The following is a 21,498-nucleotide window of genomic DNA, read 5'->3' on the forward strand; positions in this document are numbered from 1 at the left end:
ACATCATTTCCACAGCAATGACACATAATGCATTCAGCGGATCAGTGACCAAAACAGTGAAATGTGAGACTAGAGTACCTCAGCAGGAGCGCCAAGTCCTTAATCCTAACGGGTGGAGGGCGGATGCTTGTTACTAGAGTTAGTAGCCATGGTGCCCAAGAGTTAGGGCCACGGTCTTACCTGAAGTTACCACTTGTTCAAGAAAGGGCAAGCTCAACTCATTTAGTGAATTGGAATGCATCATTGTCGAAGGTTGCTGATCAGTCGGGGGTAATGAGGAGCTGTTCATCTTTCACCTCACGGGTGGTGTACAAGATGGCTGCCAATGCTGGTGAATGGTATATAGACTGAATCTCTTGGTGTTCCTGGTGTTTTGTGGTATGTTTATTGAAGACTTATCTTATGTTTTTTTACATACCATTGAAACCCTGCTGCAGGTTCATGAGCTATGATTTGTATTTTCTTTCTTGAAAACTGTTTTATTTGGATTTTCTATTAAACAGTAGCACATTGCAGTCAGTATACTATCGACAATTGCTGTTGAGGTTTCCATTATTTAATCTATATAAATCCATAGCTTTCAGTGTCTTTGATGTCTAAGAATATAAAGCAGCTGCCTTTAAATGTTACATCATTGTAGATTATAGAAGAGCCTCTGAAAAGAGGATTTGTTCGGCAAGTCAAAGGCTACTATTCGTACGTGCGCATGATTCGATTCTTGGGCCATAAGGCCATTAGGTTTTTACACTTTTAAAGCCAAGTGAGAGAGCTTTCATATGTTTCTAGTTTTCTATTCTTCTTAATCAGATTTGTTCCACATAAGCTATGTTCATGTTGTTGAACCGATTTTCAACTAATGGTCTTTGTTGATTTCCATAGTTCCCTAATGAAATGCTCACATCAGTGGCAATTGTACAGGGTATGTTATATGTAGGTATGAACAAAACTTTGACTAACTGCTTCATTTCCTATTTTGAACAATAGTGACCCTATGCTATCAAGTTTTGCCTAGAGACCACTTTTAGTTGTCTGCTGTTGAGAACTTATTGTGGACAGTACTAATACTTCGAGTGGGCTGAGGGTCAGCCCACTGCTTTTCATTGGTTGACATTCTTTGTCAATCTAATTCTTATTTAATGGTTTTCTTACCACTTCAAGTGTGTTTTTTCTTCCCTCGAGTATAGCTTCCTTACTATCCATTTGTCTGGACTACTTGTGTCATTGCTTGGCTTAGATCGGGGAACTACGTTTTTCTAATTTAAGCACTCCATGGAAGTTCATAAGGTTTCTTACTGTCAACCCATGGGCAACTTCCTACCGCACTCAGCCCTCCACCCCCCAAACTCTGTGTTCATCCCTAACCCTAGTAGCTCATCTGTAACCGATACGAGAAGGTCTGTTTTTGCCAGGGTTTGAGTGAAGAGCAGACTGTATCCAATTTTGCTTTTTTTTATGTTCTTTGTTCCACATGTTGCATGGAATCCCAGGTCTTGGCACAAAGACAGTATTTTTGGTGCTGGGGGATTGGCAGGCTGCTGCACTCAGGCTGCACTAGAGGCAGGAGGCGTGCTTAGCTTGACTGAATAAGTGACATGTTCCTCCCTCAAACTCACAAATGTGCTCCCTCTGCTGATGTGGAGTGTCAATTAGCAAGGGTATTTGTTTCAGTTTAGAGACTTGTGGAGAGTGATAACTTTAAAATGTTGATGCTTTCTTATTCACTTCCTCTGAGAGCTGTTATGTTATTTTAAGTACCTGTAACTAGTCCTCTGTGTTTTTTGTAAGCTGAATCGCATGCAACAGGCTTTATAAAACCTGTTCAGGGATTTGTGTGTGAAAAGTGTTTGAAAAACAAATCGGGTCATTTCTAAAGATGGTAGATATTGAATGTAATGTAATGTTTGCTTCTAAAGGCAAATTCATGATTTCATGATATTTGTATTTCTACCTTTTATTCTACTCTGGTCTTTTCATTCAGCTCCTTAGTTTGTCACGTGAAGACCCATTTATTATTCTTGTCTTTCTTTGTTTATTGATTCTGGTATACATTGTATGTATATACGTATCATTTTAAAAAGCACAAAATATTATAAAATAAAAAAGGGTTCATCTTCATGGGCAGCTTTAGAGTGTTGCCTGAATATCTAATTTTGAGGCCAAAAACTGACATGCTTCGATACCGTGCACTCTTATTGCTCACGTACCTGGGGTGTTTTCTCCCTGCGTTCATCGAACCTGGTAGGGGGAGATGACAAGTTGTACAGAAAACGAATCCTACTTGGGATGTTTAAAATGCTATCTATTAAAAAAGCGAGTCCCCGCCTTATTACATGTACATCTTTGAACAAAAAGAGCAAAATCCGATGACTACATTCATTATTTCTATTAGTGCCGATACCCCTTCCCGAGTGTCACGCGACAGTGAAAAACTAGTATCTTTTACTTTTTATAAACAATTACTCTTTAAAAAAAAAAAAAACGTTTTTGGTGTCCCTTTATCGATATACCCCGTTCATCTTCTGCTGGTGCCTCTGTAACCACGTTTGTGGTGGCGCAATCAGTTACGTGTGTTTATTTTGTGTTTAGGCTTTCAGTACTTCCCAAACGCCTTTTTTGCTCAAATATGTTGTACAACTTAACGCAACCAACACCAGACACGTGTGTCCAATGATATCCTGGAAGAGGCTCCTGAAAGCAATGTTCCATATCCACATTGGGAAGATGGTGCCCACTCAAACCTTTTCATCCTGTCTGGACCTCTGAGATTTTACTGGTTTGTACTTGGTCCCGTGGGGAAAAAAAGCATTATTTGAGGTTTATATCATGGACTAACATCAAGAGTTTGCTAAATGTATATGCCAATTGGGCACTGTGAATCTTAAAGCTCTCTGTGACTCCTCGTAAATGAAACTGTCCCTTGTGACCCCAATGTGACATTGACTGGAAAACCGTGGAAGCGAGGGTGGTAGTTAAGAAGGTTAGGTCCGGTAGGGTTTGTGGGTCTTGTTTGGAGTGAGAGGGTAGAGGAGATTCTGAGTAGAGATGACTGCAACTCTGGGACCAGCACGCATACAGAATCCTTTCCCACTGGCCTGTGTGTGAACTGCTTTGAAGACAGCCTTACTTCTTTGTGTGGACAGGTCTCCCTCATAGATTCTGGAAACAGGACCAACATCTCCATTATTCAACCACGATCCTCTAGAACATGCATACAAGAGGGGCGGCTCCTCCGTAATGGCGGAGGAGCGTTGCCCCACCCATCAGAGTCAGTCACAGAGAAATAAAATGACAATAACACAATAATATCATTTTATTTTCTGTGACTGGCTCTGGCCAAGGCGTATGTGTGTAGGGCTGGGCTGGGCCATGACAGGGAGGGGTGGTGGGCACTTAGACGTGCGCATGGCAGTTTGGCTGGCTGTCTTATGCCGGCCAAACAGACATGCGCACTTCTATTTCTCCAACCCAGCTGTGTTTCACAGCTGGGTTGGAGAAAAGCTGCAGGCTCCCAGGCACTGTTTGAGCCCAGACCAGGTTGCTCAGACCAATCCTGGCACGGCTCTCATCTCAAATAGCATGAGAGCAGCGTCTGGATTGGGTGGGGAGCTTGTGCTTTCCCAGTGACTGCCGGGAGAGAAGCACCGAGGTGGCCGTTGGCGGCAGCAACAAGTACGTTTTCAAAGTTATTATTTTACTCTAATTCCGCCCCCCCACCTCTCCCTTCACCTTCATTTTACAGCAGCCGCCATTGGCAGCCAACCAGCTTTTTTATTATTATTTTATGATTACTACGGACTGTTCTTGAGTCTCGTGGTTTTTAAATGTATTTCTTGCAGGTATCCTGAAGCTGGATGCGATAGTGTCTTTTTAAGAATGCAGTTATACACCTCCTTATTTATTTTTTGTTTGTTTCAGAGATGGCATTGGCAGTCTCACGTTTGTAGCTCATGACAAGAATGTTGGATGCTAGCTATGTGTTGGGCTGGTGGTTCCACTGATATGTTTGTTGTTGTTGTATTGTTGCATCTAGTGGGCGCCAGTGCTTGTACTTTTTAAAGCCGCTGCCTCATCCGGTTGGGGAAAAAGTAAGTTTATTCCTACCGTCACACCCCTTTCACCTGTCATACTTGTGTGGTATCTCTTCGGTGTCTGAGATACAGCGCTATGAAGGCAGTCTAGAAGATTCCAGTGGCTCTTTTGATCCGTCTGGCGTTGATTCCTGAATGACTTCACAGAGTGCAGCCGGCTGGCTCCAAGTGCGTCTCCGATGTGGTTTTATAGCTTTCTTTCCAGTGCATTCATTTAAATATATTACGGAAACCACAGCCCATCGCCCTGGCGGCGTGTCAGAAGAATCACTGTGTTGTTTGGTTTTCCCTGTCAAAATTAGATTTAGTAATTCGGGCTCGGAGTTAACAAACAGCCTCGTCGGATGAACACGACTCCCTCGCAAAAGCACTCTGCGTGCAGATTCGAGCCGGCTAATGTGGGGGCTGGTGAAAAACGTGGCCGCTGCATGCGATTTGCGCATGCGCAGTCAGTTTTTTTTGGGCCTAGCTTATTGTACGTTCTTGGATCCAGTTTAATTAAGGAGGTTCTAATTCTGTCCTTTTAAGAAACGCAAGGACCTGGCTCCTGCTGCTCGCAGATGTGACACTGGGTCAGTGTTTCTTGAGGTCACCAGGTCAAGAATCTTTCATCCACTCTTGGTGCGTTGGTATTACACCCTCCACCTGCCCAAGGATTTGGAACTGCCCAACTCTGGTGCTTTACTGCATTTTTAGCAAGATTCCCCCTTTACTCAATGCTATTGTCTTGGTTTGGTTCCCCTTATTTTAAATGGACATAGCTATCAGGTTTTTCAGATTATTGATGTGTGTCATTTCTATTCATATAAGTGGCATTCCATCACTAAATGAGTGACACTTTGAGTCGCTCTTTCCCACGAGAAAAGCAAAACAATGATCAGTATTTGGTACCTCGCTTTTAGTGGCGGCTGCTAGGGAATGGTGGTGGGGGAGCGGATGGGGGGCGGTGGTGGTGGGGGTTAAAAAAAAGAAAAGACGACTTACCTGCTGGTCGCTGCCTCTCCTCCGTGCTCCCTCTATTCCGGGCAGCACCGAGGCTCCCAGACTCCTGTAAGCCAATTAAGATGCTTCTGCCACCAGCAAGACAGCGGTGTTGTGATTGGTCTGAGCGGCCTGTTTGACTGCTCAGGCCGTACCTGGTACATTTCTCCACCCAGCTGTGCAACACAGCCAGGTGGAGAAATGCTAATTGCGCATGGTGGTTTGGCCATCCCAAGATGGCCAGCCAAACTGGCATGTGCACGTAGAGAGAGCCCACCATTGATCTGACTCAATACTAAAAATAAAATGATAATTTGTGCTATCATCTTATTTTTCCTTTGCACTGCTCTGAGAGCAGTGGGGCGACGTTCCTCCACCTAAACGGAAGAGTCGCCGCTGTTTGCTTTGAAAAGACTGTGGAAGGGGTGGATCTTTGTTGTAGTCACTCACATTCTCTTCATGCCCCTTACCTCTACAGTCTCTAATGTTTTTGCTTAACGCCCATTTTCTTTCCACTTCTTCCTAAAATCTCCTTATGCATATCTCACACGTCCTTGCTCTTTTCACTCGGTCCTTCTTCATGTATTTTTCTGGTGTTGCCCACCTTCCTCCTTTACCCACCTATATTCTCGCGTCTTAGTTTGTAAATGTCATTAAAAAAACAGTAATCTCAAGCAGGCCTTTTGCTTGATGGGTTACTCTTGGTAGCTTATGCTTTTCTTTCTGTCTCTTTTGGGGGTAAGGTAGTGATGAACTCATGGGCACTTCCATTGTAGGAAGGTGTACAGAGCCCTGTGAGCTAAGGCGTTTATGTTTGTTTTGTTTTTTACACACTAAGGATACTTGATGTTCATGGTGACTCTCTATTGTAAGCCCTTCACTTCTACTGAGATGTTTAGTAATAGAGGAATCTAAGAGGTAAAAAAAAGCACACTTTGGGGCGCTGTTAAAGTGGACCTACTTTTTCAAGCAAACTGCAATAAGTGCTACTTCCTTCCAGATGGGTACAGGTATTTTACAAGTATTTTGTGCTGTTTATATTGTCCAGTTGGTGAAACAGATCTTTAGATGTTTTATTAAAACTAATGTATATGGGGATCAAAGATTGTTATGGGGTGACTAAAATGGGGAGTATTGTGTGATGAGTACATTGGTTCTGGGTGCCTGTGAGAGGCTGTTGTGTAGTGTAGTTGGCCAAAGGTGCTTTGGCTGTGTTGTTCCTCAAGCAAAGTCGCCTTGGAATGATATCGCTAGACGCTGAACGCGTGATTCGAGGCTAATACAACAATTCACTTTCCATATAAATCTTTTTATTGAAGTAAAATATTGAGCATCTTTTGCAACATTTTACTTTCTTGCAAATAATACAGCATGGCTACACAGACTGGAGGATAATGATGTGCAGGTGTTGCAGCATGGAAGACCATAACGCGCATATACCTTCTAAGCGGCCCCACAAGAAGGAAGTATTTATCTAATAAATATTTTAATTGCACTGTGCAAGAACCTTTGCTAAAACAAATAATGAACTGAAGCAAATGATAGTTTTCATTTTGCAAACCATTCATTTATATCGTGTGTATGGGTGGTCCATTAAAATAATTGACAGGAAATGTCGTTGAAAATCTAAAATCACATTTGTGTTAGATCCCGCTAGATTCTGGGGGGGTGCAACACATATTTCCGATGGCATTTCGGCTAGGTTTGCGTTATATAAATATACACATACCCACTTACGTGAGGTCCCCAATATAGGACAAATTTCTCATACATGAGGCTTATGGAACAGGGTAAATTTGCTGGTCTCTTGCCGGATTATAGGCTCACCGTTGCCTGCAGAACGTTTGCATTCAGGCTGTTGAATTTAAATGCAGAGGCTAAGCTCATATGGTTACGTGTCCTAGGGTACACTGTTTCAGTATGTTTTTTTTTTTTTTAATATCCTTAGTTATTTTCATAATCCTAATGTGCATGCTACATGGGGCGTCGAGGTATTACAAGTATTAGTTAAAATAAAATTTGGAACGTATCTCAATTTCATTGCATAGGTTTTATCGGCAGACAGTGGTACCATGTTAGTATAGCTCATGGTATATCCTGATTAGCTATACTAACTCCTCAGCTTCTCAAACGTCTTGAGGAAGCTCCTGTAAGGTACGTTCTCAGGTGCACATGGTCCACTGTGTGCGCTTACTGTCTCTGTTTTATGCATCTCTTTGGCAGTGCCATGGACTGAGAAGGCCGGTACATGTGCGTGTCGGCTATCCTACATGTATGCCTGGGCCGTGTTGCTAGAGTCCAAGAAAGCTGTGAGCCTTGTGTTCGGCCACCTGAAAGAAACCATAATAGAGTGGGGACTCTGCACCATAGCAATCCACTATGATTCAATGCTTGCAGCGGGGTGTTGAATTTCGGGTGTGTTGGCATTATGTGGGCATTGTGGATGGTGCAAGGGGACAGGACTGTCTCCACATTGGATGTGGCGTAGCTCGGTGGGAAGATGAATTTGTGTCCAGTGGCAAGGACTGTGATGAGATGAGTCTCTGACGCCGTTAAGTAGCAGCCTCCACTGGATCTAGGGGCAGAGTTGTTGAGGGTTTGCTGTCTAAGGTTCTACTAGATGATAAATGATTTTTCTGTGCATGGTGTTACTTAAGGCTGACTTTTTAGTTACTGTTTCCTCCATGTGGTTGTTGTGCAATATTTCTAATGCATTTTGTGGTGACTTGCTGGGTGTTTTGGTGACCTGTGGTTATGTGGATGTGTTTCCGCCGTCCCATATATTTGTTGGAGATGTCAGAGTTAATATGATGTCTCTTGATTTATGGGCTTGCTGCAGTTGTCAAGCGAATGTGTTGTTGTTCAAATATTGTGCAATCATCTGGTTGATTGTGTCACACTAAGGTTTCTGTGGTTTCGCATGTTGGTTTGTGCTACTGTTCTCTCTAGGAGTATCATTGTTGTGGTTACTGACATGCAGACTGAAGGATGTAGGGTCTTAAAGCATGAATGTTCTCTGGTTAGTTCATCTAATGTGGTTTTGTCAAAGTGGGAGTGCTTAATATATATTAGATTCATTTTCCGTTGTGCCTTTGTTTGCCTACCTACTGGCAAGCCTGTGTATGGGTCTTGGTTGTGTTTTGAAGGAAGAGAAATGTGTTGCGTCTCGTGTTACCCTCTCCATGAGTATTGCAACCGGTGCGTGGGTTACGAGGAATTATTTCTGCGGAGTTCCACAATTATGAGACTAAGCAGTCACGAAGGCTCCTGGTAGGGCGATGTATGTATCTTACAACACACATGTAGAGTTTAAAATCTTGCACCGGACAAGTGTCATTTCCTCCGCAGTGCTATTTAAGCCTTGCCATTTGTTCATGTACCTGAAATTGATTTTGGTTCAACTAATACTATAAGCATTTGGAGGTCCGGTGTAGGCATCATCGTTGCTTTTCTTGAGTGTGTGGATATTGCTTATCACCATCCTTCAGCACTTATTCCCCTTATCCTTCGTGTGGTCCACGATGGGCCACCAGTGGCACACTATGAAAATGACAATGATGCGTAGTCTCTTGATGATCGTTTCTATGTTGTTTTTAGTGGCCATTTGATCATTGATTTATTTACAGTTGAGTACTTTAGCATGCCTCCATTTGGATGTTGATCATGAATTGAATTGTGCAGACTGGCTTTGCCCAGTACCCTCCATAATCCTGCAATCCCTAATACTTCCATATCATGTATTATGAAATTGTCAACCAAGAGCGTTGGAGCTTGACACAAAGCGGCAATCACTTTATCCCACTGTTAAACCGCATGCACCATTGAATAGCTAGCACGGCGTTTTCCATAGTTTGTATTAATAATGATTTACCTTCAGCTTTTTGAAGTCTCATTTCTTCTCCAAAAACAATCACTTTACTTCTGCTCTTTGAATAGTTCCTTTGATGACCAGATACCTGCTTGGTCCAAAACATCTTTTGCTGGATCAGAAAACATCTCATTGACATGCAATGGTCAGACTCCTGGTTTACAAGAACTTCACAACCCACTTCTATTCTGATGACACCCTGTTCTAGCTTTAAAAAAAACCTCATCTGACATTGGTCAACAAACAAGCAGTTGTTTTGACAACATATAGGCCTAAATGTTATAATACCTCTTTGAAGTTGAGATCCTTAAAAACGTAATTTGTCCCAATTCTCGGAGGTATCAAATATGCTGTAGTACAGAACAGGGCTCAAGGCTTTGATTCTTGATGGGTTCTCTCACTAACTTGCCCACAATGCAAAGTGTCTCGGATTCCAGATCAGTGACCGCCTCTGCGCCACGTTCTACATTGCTAAAGAGACTGTGCCTGCCTGACACTAGTTCTATCATCTACAAACCAGAATGTACCATCCGAGGCCCGCTTTCAGAACCATCACCCAGGCTCTTGTACTGTCTCACCTAGAAGGCAGCAATGTTCCGCTCATTGACATCACAAACATCTACCTTATACCACTGAAGAGCATTTTCCATGCAACAGCAAGACTCCTCCAGGGATGGGTAATTTATAACCAAGTTACATGCACACTCCATGGACTACACTTTCTTCAGCTCCAAGCCCAAATCCCCATCATCGTCAAAACAGTGGTGCAAACACATCATCCTACCTAGCAGACATGGTCAAGATCTTTAGTGTTGAACACAATACAGGCAGCCAGAACATGTCTAGTCTTGCAATAACAAAAAATTAAGAAAGGCGCAAACGTGCCAGTAGGTCTGACTAAATGATACTGCTTCTTCAGTGACGGGTGAGTTTAAGCACTCAGTAAGTCATCATCATGCTTACACCTGGTCAGTTATATAATTCAAGCAATCATACATCAATCAATTCATCCACCCACTTATTCTTTATTGCATTTATCCTCTTATCCAACCACAGTTAAATACACTCACAAACCTAACAGTTGTATGCAAATTAACTTGCAAGCAGAATACATGATGGTGCATAAACATGGTGACCATCTGCTTGCAATGATCATATGGAATACAGCAGCAGATGGCTGCCCTGCAATGCTGTATTGAATTTCCAGCATGTGTGTTCAGATTAGAAACAAAGTGTTGACCGCTTTAGAGCAATAAAACAAAGATACTCTATGCACGCTTCAATTCCAAGATGACATTCAGGAAACATCACACTGAGTAGCCGTTTTGGAACCACGTTGTGCATGGTGTATCATTGGACAGATCCAATATAACTGACATGATGCTTCTAAACGTGTCTGCCATCTTGAAAGGGTAAAACAATTATACCCAGTCGATTCCAAGATGGCCGCTCAGTTTAGAAGCAGTGGCTACAAGGGAAACAACACATAGCAAATGAAACAGCAAGTGAGCGCCTGGTCTTAGGAGCTGTAAGATGCTCTGTAAAAAGGAACTAAATAAAAAGGAACTATGAAAGGAGAAATAGAAAACTAAAGCACATTATCCCACTATCCCTGGCAATGAAGAGCACTCATTTGTAGGCACATGGACATGTGATGAGGCAAAATGCCATCACTCACCGTGCAGTAGAGCCAGTTTCTGAATTGGGTTGACCCATCGCCCCATAGTATATGCGGTCATGGCCAGAAGCAGAACAGACCACTTGCAGGATGAGGCTGGTCCAAAGCCCCTCTAAATATTGAATGAATGGCTTTATTTAGGGAGGTATTGTTTATGACTTTTTTAATGCAGGGCCTGGGAAGGATTATTACAGCGCAGATCAAATAACCCTAGGCTTAGTCCAAGGGGGTTACCAATACTAAACCAATACCGTAGCCAACTAAAGTCATTTATGAGACTTGTTGTAACAAAGTTCCTGCCTTCAGGTTTGAACAAAGTGTAATAACAATCCACCCTTAAAGGCCTATTCCTTTTTCATATCTTTTCATATTAAATAGAGCAGACTTACGACGTCTGACCTGGCCTTTCCCAATGAGCCAATCAAGCATATCTTCTTTAAAATTGGCTTGCCTCCATAAGCAGCCCAAGCTTGCCATTTTAAGCATAAGCTCTCCCACAAGGTAACCAGCAAATTATAAATAAGTACAAAATTGTACTTATGAAAATAATATACACACCCTCTTACGGGGCCAAATAAGTATTCAAACAGTGCAAATCTTTTACCTCCAAGCTTTGTTGGGGGAGCAACAACAAAGCCCTCACCTACTAAGTTAAATTATAAGATTCCATGTAACAAAATATCTGTCTGTAGACTTTAACACAGTGTAATATCAATCAACCCTTAAAGGCCTATTGGTTTAACATATGTTTTAACATAAATACTTCAGGCGTACTCCCTTTGTAGTAACATTCATAATAAAGAGGTCAAACCTTTGGGTCATTGTGTAACATGTTGCTATGCCAATCAGGCCTACAGCCATTATCCTCTGCTTTTCACCGTGACACGCGCATGCCTATTGTACTACGCTTAAGCTGTCCTATGAAGCGGTCACCAGGCATACCATCATAAGATTGCAAATATGTACAGAATTAGAGTTTGCTAACCTCCTAAGGGGTGTTAGCAAGGATTGTCAAAGTGTCAAGCTTCAACCCCATGGTTTGTGAATGGGGTAGCCGGCACAAAAACCCGTGCAGTCTACAGAAATCCAAGACTCCATGTAGCACAGTACATGTCCACATGCTTCACCACAGTGTAATAATAATCTGTCCCTTAAATACCTTTTGGTGTTTTTTCATAGGGTTTTCACAATTAATAAGTGAGGCCTACTGTTATTTATCACGCTTCAAAATAAACAGGTTAGACCGAGGACATCTTACTTTACTTTTCACAATTAAATAATCACACCTATACCCTTATCTCTGGTTTTGCCTCCATACCCAGGTCCAATAGAATTATGAGATTGTGCGGCCGTGGCGCGGATTGCATAATTATACATTTGAAGTGTTTACCACATAATCCATCATCTGCTGCTTAATCTGCAGATTTTAACAAAAAATTGTTTCTAGTTCAAACGGTACAAAGTTAGTAAAATGCAGCAACATGTGTTGTCGTGCAGTGGAAAGCCTTATGCAAAGGATGACTGGTCACCTTTCTATAGCTTATTGCTGTGTTTGGGTGTTAAAACTGGTACTAATGAGTTACAACTAATGCCCAGACAGTCTTATCAAGTTTAAAAATGTCAAAATACTGAAGTAATACTATCCCTAAATGTGCCGCATAATTTGGTCCTCCCGTGCCGCCAGTGGCTCTGACCATAACCAACTCAGAACTACTGAATATAGTGTGAACATTCCCACAAGGCCACTGTCGGGCATAGTCATAAAATTGCCCTTTAACAAAGCTAAATTTGGCAAAGTAATTTATTACTCTTTTTAAGAAGTCCTGTCGAGGATTACCCCCCATTAAATCTTTTGCCCTCGGGGTTTGTCAGAGTGGTTTTATTTATTTATAGAATTTATAAAGCGCTCTGTCACCAACTGGTATCCTGGAGCTAGCCGCTGAAACGCTTAGAGACAAGAGCTTGGGGGGAGGGCGGAGAGACCACAGACGGAAAGAAAAAAAACTAATAATCAAAATTAATGTCAGATGATTGATAACCGAGCCTCGACTCAAGAATACTTGGGGAAGAGCCAAGTCTTGAGGGCTTTCCTGGACTGCAGCAGATCGGTTAAGGACCTCAATGAGACAGGAAGAGGTTAACCAAACTTTTTGCATACTATGGTAGTCTGTGACATTCTATGTGACAAAATACCGGTTTACAGGATTTAACACCATATAATACCAAACCACCCTCAAATGGCTATTGCCTTTATCAGATCTTTTCACAATGAATATGTTGGGCCTACAGCCTTGGTCATAGCTTTTCAAAATAAACAATCAGACTTCGAGCATATGACATATCTTTTTCCAATGAACCATTATGTTCTGTGGCTTCTCTCATTGGCTTGTCCGCAAACCAATTCAGGCCTACTGAATTAAGTGTAAGCTTTCATACAAGGCAACCCATAAGGCATACAGTCATAAAAATGCAAATATACAAAATGAAAGTTCCAACAAGGATTAACACTTTGCATATCTGCTCCCCCCACGTTTGTCAGGGAGAGGGTTAACCAAACCCCTTTGCCCACTGTGATATTCTGTCCCATCCCATGTGACAAGTAGGCTTTAACACAGTATAACAACAATCCACCTGTAAATGCCTACTGGCTTTAACATGCGCTTTTCATAGTGTATAGGCCTACTGTCTTTGCCACAACTTTAATGTTCGGATCAGACCTCCAGCCTTCATCGTTGGGTTGTCGCCATATCCAATTTGGTCTTGCTGCATTGATCATAACCCTTCCAAGATAAAAACTGCACACAGCGTCTGCCCAGTCAAATGCAGTGCTCGGGGAACTCAACATGTGGCTTAAACCCCTCTTAGTAGCACTTCTTAAAGTTCTTTTTTATCACAAAATGTCTGCCGACTACTGCAAGTAAATCCAGACCTAACAAGCATTTGCAATGCAATAGGTCTCAGACGCATTTGCAAAAGTTTTAGCTATTGGCATTGTAAATGACAAACCTTTTATCTATGTGTTGGTTTTGAAAACAGATAAATAAAAGGCATTGGCATTTACAAACCCAGTAGCTTAAACTCTCGCAAATGCGAGACCTATTGCTTTGCAAATGCTTGTTTAGCTTACGTTTGAGCCACGCCCCTTTGAGAAACACCCCTACTTAAAGCTTTAGAAGAGACCAGCGAGCGCATTTGACTGAACGTCTATGCCACAATTAGACAAATGTCATTCATGTGGCTTTTAGTGGGGATAGCGGTTCTTCCTTTGCCCAACATGAATGGCAGTGGAGAGAAGCAACTGACAAGGCCTCACTCCCATCCCAAGAATCAACGCTTGCAACCCTTGGCACCAGATAAAACCACGTCCTCCTGAAAGAAAAGGCACACTTTGCGCGCCCCCCTCACTAATAGAGGAGGAAGAAGGCTGCAGTGCCTTCCATTGACAGTTTCCACCAAACAACACATGCGAGCATCTGCTAGCTAGTGGACAACGATCTCTCTCACGCTGTGACGTACACAGCATAAAGATGTCACAAACGTCTTGTACATTTTTCAATCTTTCACTCGCCACATACGGAGAACAAGACATAGTAAAACTTTATTGTTCTGTCGGTAAACCACCGGTGTTGAAGCGAAATACATGGCCCTGCCCAGGCCACAGCCTCTTCTCAATACTTTCTCAATGTTCTCGTGGGGATGAAAGAACAAGCACGTTACGCGCCATTCGCGGAGAAAGCGAGGGAAACCCAGCATGTGCCACAGCGAATACCGATATGCAGGCAGGGTGGGCGGGGCCTAATGCCGACAGGGTTGCCACCAACCCCGCTTCCACAGGCCCCGGACACAGAAGCAACGACAATAGATCTCGCCGAGGCGAAGCAGCGCATGCGCTGAATTCGCAGGCGAGACCTAAAAAGGGATGACTTCACAAGATGACACTTAAACCTCTTCCTCATTTCTAAACCTCTGCTCTAAATGTTTTATGTTGTTCCATCGTTTAGATTGGCTAGAATTGGGAACAGTTCATCCCAGGTGCAGGGCTCCAGAATCTGGAGTCTCCTCTCCCTTCCACTTAAGGAAGATTACAAGGTGTTATCCTACTGTCGAAAGGTCAAAACGTGGCTTTTTGATCTTACAACTTGTGATTGCTTCCTTGCGATTTGTGTTCTTCAAAGCCAAGAGCACTTTGCTGGGAGAAGGTTGTGTTCCACAAATAGTCATCATGGACTTAATGAAGCCGCACCCCATGGGTTAGGGACTCCGCTCGTCATGTGCCCTCATTCCACCGCTGCAAGAAGAAGCTCTGAACCTTCTACTTCAAGGACAAACCATCCTAAAAAAGACAAAACCCCTGCATCTTGCAAGGAAAAGGACCCACTCAACTATAAGATCCTCTCACTTAGTCCCCTCTTCGCTTGTAAGCTTACCTTGCCTGCACTAACTTGCTTTCATCCCTTTTTGAAGAGCGCTCCGTTGCCTCACCATTGTGCTGCATAATGGTCCTTACATACATACATACACACACACACATACGTGCCACCTAGTTCTGATTCACAGTACGGAGGTGTTAAGAAGTCGCGCCCAATATACCAGCTGTAGGTCAAAAGAGGGTGAAATAAAAGATCCAGGAGAAGATGGTGTTTTAGCGCCTAGAAGCCTGCATTCTGCACTCTCACAAGGCTGTGTGTTAGGCACGACTGTGGTACAACGCTCTTCTCAAGACCTCACGAGGAAAGGACTTTTTTTCCAGTTTTCGACGCCCCTCGACATACCATTTATTGACAAAAAAATCGAAAAACACAAGGCAGGCCATACCGTGGGAGTCTTGTGCCCTGCATAGGAGTTGCCGGCATGTCACAGGCAAGGACTGAGTAAGAAACAGCGTAAAAAGAGAATGTTTTCAGTTCCGAATAGGTCAAACAGAAAGTAAAATCTAACAGACCTAACAGTTTTCTTATATGCTTGAGTGGTCAAATCCTAGCCAGTGATGAAAGCGAGACCCTACATAGTTTCTAGGAAGCTAATGGTTTTTCCAGTTTTCTCAAACACTTCAGTCGCCAAGGTACTGCCACGCTGGCCAGCATCTGCAAAAACAGTCCAGGGTTTAAAAGTCACCATAATGTTTGCAATCGTTTCCTATTATTTGTTCTTGCCATTTTTTTTCTGTGCAGTTGACTGTACTCGCAATGTTTGTTTTTAAGTTGGCTAAATCGAGTTTGAAGCATGACGGGTTGCTGCGAACCTGTCCATCATTACATAGCTCTTCACTACACTTCTTGCCTGTCAAAGTGGACCCCTGGCAAAGGCCTCTGGGCGCGGCATTCCTGGATTCCTGGACGCATAGTTATTTGACAGTGACAGATTTGTGGGTGTGTTCTTCCTGGCTCCCTGAAGAACTTGGTCCAGAAGTGTGGGTGGGTTTTATGGTGTCAAGATAGATATAGTAATATTGTGAAAGATTGCAGCTGACAGGCCCAAAGAGATGTGAATGTGTTTCTTGCTGCTAAATGAAAGCATGCGTACTCGCTGCAACACTGTTTATGAGTCGTTGTGGCTTTCCGTGCCACACCTAATGTAGTGCTAACTTCTCAAGCCTACTGGTGCCAGTGGACTGCCACACTTGAGTGACTCCCTTTGGAATATTGAATCAAAAAGCAGGCATCTACCCAGGTTATGTTTCATTCCCTCTTTCCAGAATGCCATAGACTTTATGCATTTTCTCCTTTTACTATGTTTTCAGTTTCCCCCTTGAACTTCTTGAGGCCAGCACCTATAGCCTCCTCTTCTCTCGTGCTTAGAGGTGTTGTCTCGACTCCAGTGACATTTTTTTCATTTGCCTGGATTTTTATGAGGTCGGTCCTTGTAAGATGTCTAATTTAATTTGCTCACAGTCTAAGCTGTGATCTCCCCACTAAACATTGGTTAGTGTTGGAAACAATTTTTCAATGCAGGATGAAACTGAAGGAAGCGTGTGAAAGGGACCTAGCAAGGAACGAAAATACAGGACCCCATTTCATCAGCAAATAAATCTAAATGCACCCCAAATCGTCCCATTTCTACTTGCTAAACCAATTAGAGCCTAAATTAGCCACTTCAAATCACTCGGTCTTACTTGTTATTTACTTTTAAAATGACCTAAAAATCTGCATATAGAAGGTCCAATTGCCATAGTCATCTTGGAAAAAAGTAACGTTGATGAATAGCCAACATCATTGGAAGGTACATTGATCTGGTATGGAGTCAAGCGTACCTCAAAACATTTAAATAAACTAAAAGCTCAACTTACCGCAACTCCTCAAAATTCTGGAATCGCAAGATAAAATAATGTTAAATAGGGTAGATAGACTTATTTTTTTCTAAGCAGGATTGTAATACATAACCAGCTCTGCAAGGAGGATCAAGAGATGGTGCGAGCATGGAGTGAGAGGAGGAATAGGGAGGAAGGGAGTGTGAGGTGGGTGAAGAAGATGCAGAGTACATCAGGGAGTAAAAACAACCATGCTGCAAGATGAAAGGTAAAGCACGGCGTTGAGAGGGATAGAAGACGTGGAATTGCTAAAACACCCTTGAAAGAAACCAAATCAACAGGAGGAAGAAGACGACAGAAAGCGAGGTTGGAAAATTGGATGTGGAAGCTAGAATTATTGGCTTTGCACGCCAACCTCTTGCAGCATCACCAGTATGATCCTGGATCAAACTATTTTCTACCTATAGAAACGATTGTATTGTGATTGCCAGCATGGCCCACTGAAAATCCTCTTTTTAACCTATTAAGTTTTGTGGAAGGTAATTTCATCAGGCATGGCATGGTGCTCCTTAGATTATAGAAGCATCGTATTGTTTGTAAATCTGTCTGTGATGCATCGGCTGTCATTTTTTTTTTATGAGAGTTCTGCCTTGTATTAGAAGTGAACTGGGTATAGCTAGGCGGGCATATTCATATAGGTTTGCATTGCTTTGCATTTAGCTTTGCTGTTGCGGTTTACAACCTTTGGTGTGGCCCCGAAGCACAGTAATGATCTTGTCTGGAACACCAGGTCTGGGTGTGCATGATTTGTAGAGTATATGTTCTTGTGTGTCGTAAGTATCATTCCAGAGGTGTCCTGTATGGCACACAAATGGTTCCTTAAGTCTTGGCACACCGCTTCAGCCGGACAGCGATTCCGAAAAGTGTAATATTGATAGAGAATAATTACCCCCGAGTAGGCCTCTAGATAATGGATTGCAGAGAGCGCACATGTCCCCACCACAAGGGAGAGTTATTGAATCCTTAGGGGTGGCATGGACATGGGGCCATCTGGTTGAGTTTGCTCCCAGGTTGGGTGCTCGGTGTGTAGTATGTCATGTGATCCTGGAAAAACGAAGTCTTTTAGGTGCTTCAGAATTCGAGGTGGTTTGGAAAGGGGGTGAATTCCAGACCTTCCTGGTCTGTACTGAAATCAGAGCTCCACCAAGGTTTCAATTCCTAAAGTTGGCTAAAATCAGTGGATGTTCTGAATCTGAGGTTGCTTCTTTATGGCATGTACAGAAGCCTGGATTGCAGAAAAGCTGGCCTTCTGTCATCAGCAGCCTGGCGTGCAACGCATAGTGCCTTGAAGAGGATACATATGAGCACTGGCAGTCAGCGGAGGGCTCGGTCTCTGAAACCTTACACTCCTTCTGCATCTTCTTTTGAAGCCTAGCCTGGAAAAAATAGCATTTCAAGAACATGACTTTCTTTTGAGGATGTGGTTTGATATTTTAAACCATCACAACTGTGCGATGTAGACTGCGCCTTCTCGTGCGTTAAAATTAGCGCCTGAAACTTCAAGGCATTGCTAGAGACTAGTAAATATGTCGCCGATCTGAATTATTATACCTTACTTAAGTAAACACACCTGTGCAGACGCTGAAGAAGTCATCACTGTGAAGGAGTGAAATCTATATATATGTTACAAACATTGCACATTCCCATATGACCCCTATTTGGTCCAATCTTTAGGGTCACACGAACCCGTGCTTTAAATGGGCACGCACTTTTTAGTCTGAAAGGGAGAGTTTACATTTACTAGAAGAATACCTGCACCTCTCAGCACTCTCGGATAGTGAGTACTGACACTATTACACTTCTATTTCAAGCACTCACTTGAACCCACAGTTCAGGTCAAAAGACATTAAATATTTTAAGCAGCAGACCAGCCCCCTTGCTGTGCTATCCTGGCCTGCTGCTTCCTTCAAACATTCAGATGCGCCTCTTTCGAGGTTGCCTCGAGTTTGTTTTGCCTGTGGTTCCGGGGAAACACGACACCCACCGCACAGGAGCTCTTTAGTGCAGCGAGGAGGATTAAATACCCCGTAATTAATGCCTCGGCCGCTTCCTCCGTCACTCGGGGCTCTCCGAGTGCGCATCACAGTTACCTCCTTATCACCTCGGTTGCGTTACATTTTTCCGCGTCCGGGCGTGTTTTGATTTGCCCGGTGAGAGGGAGCTTCGCCCGCGCGCTGGTGTGCGCCAGAAGAGCCGAGAAGCCGGAAGTCTTCGGCGCGAGGAGCTGGGCTCGGACACGGGCGCCTGACGGACCATGCAGGTGCTGGGGTTTTTAAACTGCGCCAGCGTCGGTGAGTAGGCGCGTTGAGTGTGGGGGTGCGTGGGAGAAGCACCCCTGTGTGTGGGGACACTCGCTGAGAGCGCGGGCACGTGCGCCACCTGGTTCAAGCAGATCAGTGCAGAACGTGAAGAGGATTTAAAATAGATGTCCATTAATAGCCTGTGGTAACTAGACGCCATGGCCGGGCACGCCCTCTGCGAGCCCTCCATGGTTGCTTGGGGTTTGTTTGTTTTAGCTTCCCCTTGCACTTGAGATTTTGTTGAATGTTGTGCTATGTTAGCCACAATTGCATAGCTCTGTATTGCCATTGATGTGGCCTCTGGGCGCATCTTTACATGGACTCTGTGCAAACCTTCTGCCCGAACCAGCATGCTGAATGTCTTCATTTAAGTTTAGTAATGAGGTCGATCTTTGTAAGCTAGTCACACTTGTAGAGCGAAAATAATAAAAAAAAAATGCTTCTTTAATTTAGATAACGGATGTAAACTCCCCCGCCCACTGATCACCACAACCTTGGTGCAAAAACATCCGCGTTGCTGGAGGGGCATTGTCAAAATTATCTCTTGTCTTTGCTTTTCATGATCGTTAAATATTTTTTTTTTCTGTTGTTGCTTTTTCTCTGTGTTTTAATATCAGTTTTGTAATTATCGGGGAGGCTGGGCACGGTGCGTCTCATTTTTATCCTAGTGACAACCGCGTGCTGGTTTCTGCATGGGACAAATACCTTCCATTTTCAGCCTGGGCTTCTTAGCGACTTTAAAAGCAATTATGAAGAAAATAGACTTATCCTAAGGAGCACTTAAGACCATTACGACCTGGAGACGCAGTCACACCTGGCACTAAAATACCTTCACGCGGAATGATTTACAGTGAGGCATTTTTTTTTCTAACCACAGCTTTCTTGAAGGTGAGGGGCTGCAGTAACTCTTCTCCTGAAGTTGATTCGGGAAGCTTTCACCACCACAAGCAATCCCCAGTTCGGCAACAGGCATCTGTCATGCAATCCCCCAAATAAGCAACCATCGTCCGTCACACAATCCCCATTTGGGCAACCAGCATCCGTCATGATATCCCCATTTGGACAACCAGCATCAGTCATGATAACCCAATTTGGGCAACCAGCATAGTCATGGTATCCCCATGTTGGCAACCAGTATTCGTCATGGTAATATTCGTCATGGTAACCCCATGTTGGCAACCAGTATTTGTCATGGTATCTCCATTTTGGCAATCAGTAACCATCACATATATTCGTAAAATTTGGGCAGCTATCACCTTTTACACAATCCCCATTCAGACAATCACCGTCCATCATGCGCTCATCATGCCATGCGTTCATCATTTGGATAACCAGCAACGCGATCCATAACCAGCCTCCATCAGGTCATCTCTATTCAGGTAACCAACATCCATCATGCAATCCCAAACAAACGTCCATCACATAATCTCCATTCAGGTAATTGGCATCCATCACAATATATCTGTAACCCACATCGATCATGCCATCCCCGTTCAGGCAAGTGTTATCATTGCCTCAGTTTGTAACCAGCATCCATCATAAAGCCCTCATTCAAGCAATCTGCATCTGTCACACAATCTATAACCTTACTCAAAGTTCTCATTTTAACACCGGCTTGCAGACGGGGAACTTTTATTGCAGAAAACATAACATGTGTATTTGTAAAGTGCATGTTCACCCAAGGGTATCTTGACGCTGAATAACAGATGTTTATTGTTACCCAACTCAATGGTACTCATTTTATCGACCTCAGAAGGATGAAAGGCTGAGGGGACCTGCCAGGATTTGAACCTGTGACCATGAGGTGGAGCACAGGCCCCCTGCAGTGGATGCATTAGTCCACTCAGCCACCAGACTCGCACTGGTGGAAGTTGTGCTTAGAACAACACCAAGGATAAAACATTGTTCAGCAGATGCAGTTTCTGCAAACTTCTCTCGCCTAGTGTCACTTGCCTCCCTCTGATTAAAGGTAGAATTTGATGTTCTGTTGTTGCTTGCTAATGAAATCCAATACATGTTTTCATATTTGTTAAGCCTTTAATTTTTACAAGACGTTCAGTGATATGTGCAGTTACAGAGGCTGCCATTTCTGACCAGCGCATATGCAGTACTTAAATTATAAGCTGATTATTTCTCATGTTGTGAAATGCAACCGGAGTTGCATGCTAGTAGGTAAGAGGCTAGATGGGGCTTTCTCCAGGCCTACATTAAATGTAAAAAATTTGATACTTGTATAGCGCACTACTCACCCGCAAGGGTCTCAAGGCGCTTGTACG

General features: G+C 43.3%; 1 protein-coding gene across 7 annotated transcripts in view; it reads left to right on the forward strand.

Annotated features, from left to right (window-relative positions):
* PTK2 (protein tyrosine kinase 2) overlaps positions 1-21,498 on the forward strand; it is a 799,547-nt gene that overhangs the window by 42,296 nt on the left and 735,753 nt on the right. The window contains exon 1 of one of the 7 annotated variants that reach the window (XM_085604844.1): positions 19,093-19,213. The exons of 5 other annotated variants lie outside the window; for them this stretch is intronic. In XM_085604844.1, coding sequence (XP_085460970.1) covers positions 19,177-19,213 — 37 coding nt within the window. In that variant the 5' untranslated portion in view covers positions 19,093-19,176. Of the gene's footprint in view, positions 1-19,092; positions 19,214-21,498 lie in introns of those variants that run through there. One more of the 7 variants, XM_085604837.1, reaches the window with a different exon arrangement.

Source organism: Triturus cristatus, chromosome 5_1 (genome assembly GCF_964204655.1).
Source record: "Triturus cristatus chromosome 5_1, aTriCri1.1, whole genome shotgun sequence".
Taxonomy (NCBI): Eukaryota; Metazoa; Chordata; class Amphibia; order Caudata; family Salamandridae; genus Triturus; species Triturus cristatus.